Below are 13,269 nucleotides of genomic sequence, written 5' to 3'. Positions count from 1 at the left end.
CACTGAAAGTCTATAATTACAAGGTATGACATACCTTGATGAGCTCACTAGTGACAATGGACCACAATTTGGCTCTAGAGAATTTAAAACTTTTACAAAGCAATGGGACTCTATTCACAAAACATCACGTCTGTTATTCCTACAATTGAATGGAATGGCTGAGAGAGCAGTTCAAACTGTGAATCAGATTCTTAAAAAAATCTAGTTTGGGTAACACACATCCCTATCTTATTGGATAGGTGTTATTGGAATAGTCCTTTAGAAGATTGAAGATCACCTGCTCAACTCCGTATGAGAAGATGTTTAAAGACCAGATTGCCAACTTCATCAAAGTAGTTGCAACCCAACCTGATGCAAGAAGATATACAAACTAGCCTAAAATTGAGACAAGCAAAGCGGAAATATTTTTTTGACAAATGTGCAAAGCTGTTATCACAAGAAAGTGGAGACACTGTTTGTATTCACCAAAAAGAAGCATGGAAACATGCAAAGGCGATTGACCAACATGGTGCTCCCAGATCTTGTCTTATTGAGACAGAAGAAAGGGATGTCTATAGCAGATACAGAAAGGATTTGATGAACACTAAAAGAACCGTGCAGGAGGGGAATGAAAATAGGGGACAAACAGAAACTGTATCACATTCAACTCAAATACAAGCAACACCAGCTCAGTCTACTGAATCTACTGAGACTCAAGCGGCCAGTTCGAATACAGAAAAGAAGTGGGACACTGATAATCCTGCTACTACCTCAAGGCAGAGTGATAAGAAAACCTATTAGATAGATAAATTGGATACAGAGACTAATTGTTCTAGACTCTTAAGGATTCAGATTAGAGTTATGGATGCTAAATTAAGTAGACACGTTAAGTAAAAAAGCTGAAATGTAGTTAAATTGTATGCATTTTTAAAAAGGGTGCAAATGTAATGATAGTAGGAATTTTATGGGTAATTTTGGTTCCTACTCTAGTATTGTATGGAGGGAATCATTATGCAGTGAACCTTATCAGCAGATGCACATTGCTTGCACTTGGAGCCCTGCCGACAACCCAGCACCTATCTGGACAGTTCTCAGCAATGAGTTAAGTGTTTACGGTTACATAAAAAGTCTTGAGTATCTATCTTTCCTTATGTTATAATGGCAAGTTGGCAATAGCTATTACACCTACTTCTGCAAGGTTCTGGTAGAAGAGCATGAGAAGGAGTGTGGTCTGCAGTTTCTCCCGTCTACTCTGAGACAGATCTTTGATCCGACTCCTCCTCTCAAGTACAGAGTTCAGTTTGTGCTGGATCCTTATCCCTTCCAGCCCATCATCCTTCTGCAGCCTCTTTGCCTGATCCTGAAGAGATGTCACCTGGTAAGGGAACAAAACTGAAATCACAGCTGTGTCCCTTAACACATGGAAGGATACAACAGAACAGTTTCCTTTCTCTGTCCCCTTCTTACCATAGCTAAAAAGATGGTCCCTTCTGGAAGATCCAAGAAAGGCAGTAACAAGCTAAAATAACATTGTAACACATCTCTGGCCACCTTGGATTTCCCATTTGCCACTATGCTGCATATCATGGCTACTTTGACCTACAGGGCAGCTACATGTGTTAAAGGAGAATCTCACTAGTTGACAGCAGCTCTGAAACACACACAGCTGAGCAGTTCTGCTTCTATCCCAAAAGGGACAGGGGAAAACACACACACACACCCCATTTCATTACTAATTTTGCAGACACACACACTGTATATATATTTACATAATCCTTGCCCTGTGGTGTTCTGTGCTAACTAATATATATTCTTGCTCTAAAATTTTGTTTTTGAGGAAGGAATAGGAACATATGCTATTAGCAGCACATAGTACAGAACTCATTCTAGATTTCCTCTGGTAAGTCTCAGCATTCCAATCATTGGGCAATTTTCTTACAGGTAATAAGACACTACAGCCTGGATAAAACCCTGGACTGTTTATTGCTTTCCTTCCACTTTTCAGCCTTCTTATTTCACTAGACTTCATTAAGACTTTCCTGCCTGCCCAGCATTCTCTAGTTGGCTTAAGCATATCAGCCCAGCCAACAAGTCTGTGCTTTGCCCATAAGACAAGACTCGTCCTCTGTACTTGATACAGTATTCTTCATTTTACCTTTTCATCCTGAGAGGTCAGAATCTTCTCAAAAGCCTCGTGTTTCCTGATCAGCCGCTCCACCTCATCTACCGAGTTTCCCAGGTCACTGGTTTTCAAATAAATCTACAAACAAAAGTTGAATTAGTTTCTAGCCAACTTTGTTGTAAGTGAAAATTGGGTGAATCTGACGCATTCTAGCACCTTTGGGAATGAGACATTAACGCCAGCACTGACAGTGTGCTCCAGAAAGGAGCAGACATTAAACAACTAATGGAGGAAGGGGAGACATTGCAGAAAAAAAACAAAAACTTACCAGTATAAAATGGTAGAGCTGCATATTTTTGGGCAAAGTGGAGGTGTGTTGAGAGAAAGGTTTGAGGAAGCTTGTATATCACTTGCATAGTTCAAGCTAGTACTATCACTCACTGCTTGAGAGAGTGTTGGAAGGGCTGAGGATGCGGCTGATACATTAGTAGAGCTAAATGAAGAATAGGGACGTGTGAGTGTGGATGATGGTTGCACAGCACTTGCCTGCAATGTGTTTGGCTCCAGCCAATGTTGTGTGCTTCGGAGAGACCCTAGACTGGAATAGCAGGGACAGCTTTTGGAGAACCGAGCTCTGCACTAGTCACTTCAGAAATTGTTTGTCTGTTTGCTGAATACGCCACATGCATCTCCAGAGCACTGAGCTGTATTTCACATCTTATCCTGGTTTTAGAGAAATCAATTGCACGAATAGGTGTTTCCCATACCTTCTGTAACTAATGCATTTTTTTCCCAAATGCAAAATAAACACACTTAATTCCCCTTGAGGGGGGAAAAAAACAAAACTCTTCTGCAGGATGCTTGTAACTTGCTGAATTTCCTTGGAATGAATTGCTCTTTAGTTCATTCTCCTTTTTACTGAGTGCAAAAGGCAGGACAAAAACTTTAATGGATTAGATGGCTATGGCAAGGCTTGGCCAGGGAGTAGTGGGGTAGCCACTGGACAAACATATGGCTGCACAGACAGTTTCTAGTTTTGCAGAGAGGGAAGAGAAGTCTGAGACCAAGGTATAATTTAAAGGAATTAAGAGGAGGGAAAAAATAGAACAAAATCAGAGAAACAACAGGAAGATCAACACTCCTGGAAGAAGCCCCACTGGGAATATTGGCAAATTGGTATTGCACAATATATATGTGCATGGGAGAAATGATATTGTCCAGAAAGAGTTCTCACAATTTGCAAAAGATTCCAATTCAATCCCATCTCAGTGTGTAATATATACTAGGGCAAAGATATTCTTACACAGCTACACTGGAAAACCAATGGTGAAACCACTTGTCTGGCCAGAAATATCAAACAATCTTCCTGTCCCACCCAGTAGCTTCTAGAGGAGAGGCTTACCTTACATACTTTACATACAGTGTCAGCCAGACCTCCTGCTGAGGCTGGAAGGTCTGGATACAGTTGGATCAACTGACTGAAATCAAGTCCTGGACTCACCTTCCAATTCATTTTTTGGAAGTGAACTTGAGATAAATATTTTGCATAAACAGACAAGTGTACAGGGAAGTATTTAGCCCAATCTAGATGTATTAGCTGGGCTGCATTAATCCACTTGTGAGTATGAGAAGACAGGTTAAAAATATCCCCATAGCTAAATTTTAGTGGAGGGGGACCTCCATAGACCATGCCTAAGCTCTTAATAAGTCTGTCTCAAAAAGTGTTGGATTGGATAAAGGGGTGGATTATCATCAAAGCCTGTTTCATATTAAAACTAATCACACTTTAAAGCAAACAATGTTGTCCCTCATACTCTGGCTCCTCCTATCTAACCTACAGTTCAGGGGTGTGGAATAAAGATGCTAAGACTTTTGTTTGTTTTAATGTTCTTCTTTGGTTGGGCCTTGCAGAGAATAACTTCACCCATTTTCATCTGTCTCCTGTACAGTCAAATAGCCACCCTATTCCTTGTACAACTGACATGCCATAGTTACCACCAGAGTTAGTCACCTTGGAAATCTATTAGTCCTGGACTCTGAGCAATTCCACATCCCACTACAGTCACCCTTTTCTTCCATCTGAAACTGCATTGCTTGCATAGTGTCTCCCACCGCAGAAGCTGCTTTAAAGGCATATTACTTCCTTTGCCATGTTTTATAGCTTAGCTACAATTTCAGGAAGGAAAAATCCACCTGAGAAATGGAAACATGTCACATTAGACACAGTCGTCAGAGTCTGTACAGCTTTTCACAGGTTCACCTCCAGGCCTGTTTATATGAGTATCCTCCAGTGGTATCTGTATCAAATTCTGGGGCACAAGGAGGAGTGGGCAGCCATCCATTTGCCCACTACTGAATCTGTGGTGGACAAAGGAGAGGGAGGAAAAGGGAGAGTTGGGTCATCATCAACTTCCCCCTAGTAAAGCCACTGGTGACATTTGAAAAACGAGAGTGGGGACAGTGAGCTGTTGCTATTGGAGAGTTTTGTGACTTGTTGCTACTTCCATGGTGGTTTCTATGGATGCGGAATATAGAACACTGAAAGCCTGAGGCAAGCCCCATTGCTCACAATGGAAGAAGTCCCAGTGACTTCGCTGGGCCTTGAACGAAGCTACCACAGAGCAGTGCATCTAACTGTACTGAAACAAAGAGAATCAGCACACAAGCCTCCAGTATTGTAGGAGTGGTACCATTAGTGCTGATATGGTTGGAAGAAAGCAACACCAATAGCGCCAAGCACCCTGCTGAAGGAGTTTGTGTGTGGTGAGAAACTTTCCTTTCCTCATTTAAACTGAAAACTAGATGAGATTTTAAGAATGAGGAGATCTGCAACACTTTGCCCTTCAAGCATTTGCTGTAACAGTCAGAAAGCAGAATGGAAACTGGCTCTCAGACTCTGACACAGGCCCTTTGCCAGTTAAGTCTTTCTTTTTCTTTTCTTTTTTTTCTCTTGGCAATAAGGAACTGCCTGTCAGAGGTCCCCAAACTCCTATTTTTAATGAGAAATGTTAATTTCAAATACAATGAACTGTATTGTTTTCTCCAGATAACTAGCCAGGGCCCCACATTGCATACAAGGGGCATAAGCTTTCTTTCAGGTTTGTTTAAGTGTTTTTGTTCTGAATTACCTCTGCCAAATTCTTAGAGAACAAAAAAAAAAAAAAAAAAGCCACAGATTAGAACAGTCACTATAAAACAGCCTCCCCTTTTAAAATGAAAATTTGCAAAGACTCCTAAAAAGCCACAGAGCGGACCTAGCCCTTCTGAGATTTAAAATGGAACATTTAACAAACAGCCAAGTTGTTAAAAATGCAAAGTGCTGAAACAAACCGAGATTTTCATTCTGTTTCAAATGGAGTTTCACTATCCCTGAGTTCATTGTAAATGAATGTAACTATATTGTCATTGTGACAGTGCAGCCCACACCATAGGTCAGTACAGTGCTAAACACAGAGTTATATAGGTCCATCATGTCAAAATAAATTCCTATTTTAAATTAAAAAGGCACAACATACGCACTAACCTGGCAGACCTGACCAGTTATTTGAGAAAACCCAAAGGAAACATTCTGGTTATTAGTATGCTGTCTGGACACTACAACCTTAAGTTCACCAGCTCATCACACAGACCTGTCGGTGGATGTTGCAGCTCAGAGAAAAGTTGTCTTTCAAGAAATATGATTTTTTCCCAGAACAAGAACTATTGTAACTCAGCACTTGACTGAATCCTTCAACCACTCACTTCCTGAGCTGATTCTCTTCACACTCTGACCAGCTCCAAGTATTCTACCCATCACACCACAAATCTTGGAACCAATGCAATTGTTCCACACATGGAACTCCAGTTGAAGGCTCTGGGAGTTTTAAGTGTGGCCAATGGCAGGAATAGGCCAGTTGCTAACAGTTTTAGGCTCCTGAAAAACCTTAAAGCTGATAGGGAAGTTCTTTGCTAGTGTAGTGGGGAGCAATTGCAGGGATCAACTTGGTCTATAGTCTGATGAAAGTACACTAAAACCAAACATTTAAAGGAGGAAAAACAAGATTACATTTTTTTTAGCAGAAGTAAATAAAGCACTTAATACACTTTATATTTCACAATTATTTGTTTACTATGCTGTATTGAGTAGAAGGTACAATTACAGTATGATACCTTTTATTTTAAGTTGAATAAGACACACCATGTTTGTAAAAATATATACATATGTCTCACTTACTAAAGTCACTCTGCTTTTGGCCTCATGCCTCACAATGCATTTGAGGTGTGTTTATATTACATACATTTGTGGGTGCTCTTCCCCATCCTTCCGTTTGTATGTTATTTCTTACATATATGAATATAAATACATGACATGGCCCTTGACTGAAATACACATGGGAAGCGCACAGAACTCAGTCAATATTCAGTTTCTAGTATTGCTATAATGCAAAAAAACCTATCCCATAAGTGATAGGTTTAAAAACAGAATCCTAACACTTTTACAATATCAACATTAAAATGTTCACTTATGATACCTTCTACTTGAAAACTTATACTAAATTCCCTTTCAACTCCCCCAGGCTTCATTAGTAGAGACACTGTGAAGATGTCCAGATTTTAGAGAGACAAAATTCCCTTCTTTCCTCAAAGAGAGGGTGGTCTCTCTCTCTCTCTCAAAAAAAAAGTAGTTTCTTTCTATGCACTTGAACATATTAATTTTACAAACCAAGGGGTACTTATTAAAAGTTAAAGCGAAAGGAATTATCCATTTAGAAATAAACACGACTTGACAACTTAGCAAATAAAAATTGTAATACAGGAAAATCTAAGCGAATAGACTGATGGTATCTACAGGTTCCCACAGTGACTGGCAAAGAGAAAAAACAATTCTTATCTCAAAGGGTTTGATCCTGAAAGGGGCTGAGCATTTAAATACATGCATACATTTAAGCACACAAGTAACTTCATTTACATTGGTGGGATATTCACATATTTAAAGTTAAGCACATGCTTTGCTGGATCAGATCACAATGCTCGGCATCTTGCAGGATCGAGCTCAATTGTGGCCATAATGACAACAAAACAAAAATGGCACAGACAAGTCTACTCCACTAGATAAGTCATCTCTAGGTAATAGGAGCATACCAGGAGGAAAACAAGGAGGAATCCACATGGCTTGGCTAACCAAGGTCTGTTTGCAAATGTTCCTAGAATGGAATGGATATCTTTACCACTCTCCTCCCAGCTCCAAAGGAGGCAATGTTCACAGCGATAGATGGACACCAAGCACCCCTGCCGGCTCTGTGTGGTGCATTTGCAGTGCGGGCTGGTATGTTTGTTAAGAGGTTGTCAGGAGCTACGGTTCCTACAGTGCATGCATCTTGGGAAGGCCTTGAACGAGATGTTGCCCAATGTTGTTGTGAAGAGAGCAATTCTGGACAGCAAACTGGATTCACTGATAAGGAGAGGCCAGCCCCAATCCCAATGGGGTGAAGGGGTGGGCCAGGTGCATCTGGATCATGTGATTTGATAAAGATGGTTGGTGCTGGACTTTTTCTGAATTCTCTTACCACGTGGATAGGCACAGTAGTCCAAGGGGTGGCAAGTATCAGGGTTATTTTGGAAATCTTGTGGTGAGCTGGTGTTAGCCTTTCACATGGAGTCTTCCCAAATGCTGTCTCAGATGAATGGTTGTTTTGAAAGATGATCAGATCGGGATCTAAATCAGTGTTGGGGACCTCACTTCCACCAACAGAACTTTCTCTTCTAGTCAGCACAGCTGGCGTCAGCCATATTTCTCTGGAGACTGTTTGCTGAGGAAGGCCAGGGCACTCGGCAGAGGAAGTCACATGAAATCTTGTAATCTGAAGAGCTGGAGACCCAGGTGAGGAGAAATCTTGTTTAGACACCTGGGATCCTGGTGGGAGACCAGCAGATGTACCAGACATCTTCTCTAGTTGTGGCACTAGAAGACTGGAATGAGCATGGTTGCTCACTTGAGTATCAGTTCTAAAAGGCTTTATTGCCAAACTGCAGGTTGAAATGTAGAGCTTCACTGAAGCATGAAGGTCTGGAATTGGAACACTGCACTGACTGTAGCCACGTTGGGATGGGGCTGAGCTACGAGATGCCAGTGTTGTATGCATCCTTTTGCTATGGAGTGGTGAAACAGCTGGAATGGCAGAAAGAGCAACATCTAGACGTGATGTCCAGCTTGGTGGGGCTTTTGAGGAAGAAGCAGCAGAAGGCAAAGACACTGAAAGCTTCATGGGACCATTTTTATCAGTGGAAGAGTGACAGGCACTTTGATTTCCTACTGAGCATTGCTTACAAGATGTGGGTGTGGACCAAATGCCCAAACTCCCACATCCGGTGCCTCGAGAGTCTCTGCGAAGATTGGAACATGTAGATGCCATGTCAGAAGGATTCATGCATGGGTTATCTTTCCTGAAAACTTTCCTCCTATTTGTCTGAGCCAAGATGACATCTAACCTTGAACAGTAAACCCCAGAAGATATGTTGCTTGGTGGCAAGGTGACATTTCTTGGAGTACTCTCTGTTGCTGATTGACCAGCTGGAAGATACCATGCTGAAGATGGCATCTTCTGGAAAGGCCGCCCCTGCACAGCTGATTCAAAGGTTGGTGGTGGGGTCACTCTACTGGAAGACAACATCACTTCCACAGTGGAAACATAGATTGGTGCAGATGAGGTCTTGCAGTGATGGTCTCTGCATGACATCCTGCAGCTCAGTCCTGTGCAAAACCAAAGCAATAGAAACTTGCCTTTTCCCCTATTTTTACAATAAACTCCTAATCCTTGTTCCTTTGGCACTGGAAATTTCCATTCTTCCTCTGCTGTGAAGGAGTGAGAGGTTAATAAACATTCCTCGTGGAAAAAAAAAAAAAAGGATAAACTAAAGTATCCACATTCAAAATAAAAAGCTCTATTCCTCCAACGCTACCACCATCACCACCTATCCCGTCTGCAAAACGATATGAGCATGTGATGATCTGAAAGATAAATTATCAAGCATGAGTCCCTGCTCTCTGACAGTGAGACTGCAGACAGAGGAGGAGTGAGCCAAGAATGCTCGCCAGAGACAGACCGTGAATTTGCCGTTATGTCGTCTGTGAAAAAAACCAAAGCAGCTAACCTAAGCAACGCATCTGTTGCCTTGAAATTATTGGGAGAGAGCAGAGCATATAGAGGTCTGCTTCTGTTAAAAAACAAAGCAAGTTTATTCTCTTTTCATCTCTCTCAGACGCTGCCTGTCTGCACTCAGAATGGCAAGATCTCTGTTCACAGGTCTTAGGAGAATTTCCTACAACTGTTCCAAGCAATGGCACAACAGAATTCAGCAATAAAAAAAGATAGCTGTTTGCCTAATTTCCTCCACATGTGCTCTATTTTCTTTAGCACAGAATGATCCTAGACTAAACCCTGCTGAAATCCTTCGAAGGTTTAAGTAACTTGGATGTAACATAAGATGCTGGCACGAAGTCAAACCTGTCACACTGGCACGGAGAACGAATGAGAAAGCAGTTCTAGTTTAAAACACTGTGGCTGCTTACCTTTTTCCTTCCCCTATTCCTTGCTGCTGGAAGAGACTTTGTTCAAGGTATATGCAGCACGTTCTGTGTATGTAAACAACCCAAAACAGGGGTCTGACTGAAGCAACTATGTTAAAGAGACGCATGCACATTCTCCAGACATGTGGCTACAAAAAGACACAGCTAAGTAATGCCACCCACCCACCCACAAAAAGTCAGAAAGGAGGGAAAAAAGAGTTGTGAAATGTCTGCCTGCCTGACGGGGATCCTTTTTAAACAGGTGTTCACTTCGGTCTGTTCCAAGACCAGCAAATGACAAAATCCTTCTTGTGAAAGTGATTTGGAAGTCCACAACTGAAGCCTCGGGGGCAAACAAGGGAATAAAAGCTTGTTATGAAATTAGACAAACAACACGGCTACCACTACACTTGTTAAGAAATGGCAGTTTAAAGTGCTCTCCTTCATTCCTGCCCACGCCACCAAGGAAGAGGACCTGTGACATTACTCAGCCACATTTTAGCTCTGCATAGCCATAGTAGTGCTCAGTCTGTTGGAATAAATGCCCCATCTGCTGTTTTAATGGATATGCATATAATACAAACTAAATAAATACTGATGCGCAGCTTTATCAAACTGAAACTCTGGACCCAGTAGATGGATGGACCCAGCTGCAGAGGATACCAACACATCTCTTGATACTCTCCCTTTATTCAAATAAATGTCCAGAGGCAGAACCTGAGGCAAGATCTGTGTGAAGAATTCCCATGTGGAGAGAGAAGAGAACAGAAGTGAGAACCCCTTAGTGCTAAGTAGAGCACAAACACAGAACAAAAAGACAGTCCCCATCGTAAAGACTTTAGATAACCAACACCACAAGGGTACAGACGGACCGATATTGGAGTACTGGCAACAGTGAGACAGTATTTGTCAACCTGATTGGCTCTGCTGTTGCATTTCTTTATAGATGCCCTGCTTGAGGGAAAGCTCTCTCACTGAAGAGTGCCTTATATTTGGAGCTTAACATATTCAGGCTTGGGCTCTGTCTGGTCTCTCTTGGCAAGGAGTTCAATAGCCAGGTTCAGTCATGGAGAACTGTTCCCCAGCCTAATAGCCTAACCCTGCATCTCTCCAGCTTCAGAATCACTGCAGAGTGTAGCTGTTTTGGAGGGTCATGGAGAATGAGGTGGTCTCCACAGTTGCCAGGTCCCATACCATTGCAGGTTTTAATAAGTAAAAACAGGACTTGGCGTTGTGGTTTAAAACGAACAGAGAGCCAGGGAAGTTTGCGAAACGCAGGTAAGATGTGTTGCTATCTGCGTTCTTTACTTCTGAGGCATGCTGATACATGCTAGACCAATTTCAGCCTTTCTGTGGCATTTTTATTCAATATCAGATGAAAAGAGTTACAGCAGATTAATTTTGAGGTGAAAACAAACAACTTCCTGGGTTTTCAGTGGTGGAAGAAAAGCATTCCTCAGTACTGTGGCAAACTGCAAGTCCAGGAGTAGTGATCAGTCCAATCTGACCCAGAGGCTTCATACCAGCTTGAGCATCTGTTTTCTCTTACCCTATGTTTTTAGTAAATTATGTGTCTTCCCTTTGCCACCAACATCATTGATGTGTTTCTTGGGTTAAGTTTGAATCATCTGCTCTTCATCCATCAACAGATCTCTTCTAGGCATTGTCACATCTCAGGCTATGTCTACAGGACAAATTAGGGGTGTGATTCGCAGCTTGTGAGAGCTTGCATGCGAAAGATAGGTGTATAGCCCCAGTAGCACAGGAAGCAGCAGCAACAAGTACATACCCATGGAGTTCAGGTGGGTTTGTATGTGAGGCAGCTGGTCCGTGCTGCCATTGTGTGTGTGCTACACTACTATTTTTAGCATTCTAGTTCAATGAGAGCTAGTGCAAGTTTGTCTACATGAGCTGGGAATCACACCATAGCTTACAGTGTAGCCATAGTCTCAGCGACGATAGAGGCTATGTCAGTGAGAAGGGAGATTAGTCTCATGTAGGTGCTTTGCTCGATTCCAATAGGAAAAGAGGTACTTGTCAAAGTGGATTATGGCAAAATATGACCTACCTTTTTATTTAAAAAAATAATGAAGCGAATACACCCCATGTAATTCTTGATATAACCTGCAACACAGTATCATGTGTAAATACACCAAGAATGAAAAAACATTTTAGTGAATGTGTCACACTTAAGTTTCTAAGGGACTAGTATAAGAAATAAGGAGAAATAAATACTTTAAAAATGCTTCCTTCCATACCAAGAGTGTTCTTTTAAATCACCTAGAGCAGATTCTCTGCTGCGGTCAGTTTCTGCTGAGTGCAGGGATAGGGGGGCTGTCAGACAGCCTGTTATGGCTCTCCAATTCTCTGCCCCAGCCCCTGCACAAATTATAGCACTATAGCGATATTGCCCCTACCACCCCCCCACATATACTTGTGCTGCGGCAGCTCTACCCCCGACCCTAACGTGCACTGTGCGGAGGGAGAAGGAAGCAAAGAAGCCAGCTTTCCTGGCTCTACATTTGCTGGTCTCAGTTCTGTGAATAGGTATCCACAACAGAGAAACCAATATCACAACTGGCATCTTCAGCAGTCTCCAGAGAAAGGTGGAGGACTGAACTGCCTGCTACAATCCTCTGAATCAGGGTTCAGGTATGCTGGCAAGGCACTCAGTGGAAGCCTGGTCTGTGTTGTACTTCACCTGTTCTATGGATGGTGGACTTGACTCTCCTAGGCTGTTTATCCAGCAGTTTACAGCAGCACCCAGTTTACATGGATACATAAGTAAAGTTAAACTGAGCTGCACTGGCTGGTATCTGCATCAGTCTAACCACTGGAATTGGTGGATACTGACTCCTTCCATGTGAAAGCGGTATAATCTTTTGTAACCCTTGTCCATGCAATGTGATGGAGAGCATGGGAAAGACTAGCCTCTTATCAGCAATCCTGTGTGTCCCACCTTTGAGACAGAGTACAAATAGGAGAGGTATACCTCTGTAGCACCCCTTTGGGGAGATGTGGGTGTTGCTCCTGTTCTGACGGGAGTCGAGATCTGCCCCACCATAAGAGGTAATAACATTTATTGTAGCTTTCAATGCATTTTCAGGGGAAATAAATTAGTGAACCGGCAATAAAGCAACATAGAGACTGCCTTGCACTCCCTTATGCTGGGGTATCCCTTCTCATCAAAATGGCTGCCTTTACTAATAGAATAAGAAATGCCAATTTCATCTGTAGCACTTATTTTCAACTGCATTTCTCAGTGTAGGTAGAGCAAGAAATGTTTCTCAGCAGCAGATTGTACTTATGAAAATGGGTATATTGTATTTTCCTTTTAAGCACACATCTGTGTGTTGGCTGATCTCCATTTCACTCTTAAGAAAATATGCCAAAGGCAGAATTCACCCTGAATAAAGTCTTTTCACAGTGCCTGAGCCTCCCGTGATGATGTTATCCACATGGGATGTTAGCAGGGTCGGTCAGTCCTTTTTTGCTGAGGGTAGGTATTTTCCAACCTGTGTCATTTGTTAGTTGAGCAACAAATACAAATTTATAGCCAGCAGAGCTGTGCTACACTTTACTACAGAAACCTGAAACCAGGTGAAACTCTCCTGGCTTCAGG

At 42.1% G+C, this 13,269-nt stretch overlaps 2 protein-coding genes across 2 annotated transcripts in view; both read right to left on the bottom strand.

Moving 5' to 3' along the window:
* The window catches only part of SPTBN5 (spectrin beta, non-erythrocytic 5), a 137,671-nt gene that overhangs the window by 70,715 nt on the left and 53,687 nt on the right, over window positions 1–13,269 (bottom strand). The window contains exons 30-31 of the mRNA XM_054028619.1: window positions 2,135–2,239; window positions 1,169–1,354 (exon numbers count right to left, since the gene is read on the bottom strand). Of these exons, the coding sequence (XP_053884594.1) occupies window positions 1,169–1,354; window positions 2,135–2,239 (291 nt within the window). The remainder of the gene's footprint in view (window positions 1–1,168; window positions 1,355–2,134; window positions 2,240–13,269) is intronic.
* On the bottom strand, window positions 4,220–8,968 carry LOC128837431 (uncharacterized). The gene is made up of 2 exons (XM_054028620.1): window positions 7,223–8,968; window positions 4,220–4,294 (listed from the first exon to the last, which is right to left on the bottom strand). Exon 1 carries the CDS (start codon window positions 8,815–8,817, stop codon window positions 7,285–7,287), a length of 1,533 nt encoding a protein of 510 aa, XP_053884595.1. The 5' UTR covers window positions 8,818–8,968; the 3' UTR covers window positions 4,220–4,294; window positions 7,223–7,284.

This window comes from Malaclemys terrapin, chromosome 4 (assembly GCF_027887155.1).
Source record: "Malaclemys terrapin pileata isolate rMalTer1 chromosome 4, rMalTer1.hap1, whole genome shotgun sequence".
Classification (NCBI taxonomy): Eukaryota; Metazoa; Chordata; order Testudines; family Emydidae; genus Malaclemys; species Malaclemys terrapin.
The sequence above is the reverse complement of the archived record's forward strand: the minus strand, read 5'-3'. Positions and strand labels throughout refer to the sequence as shown.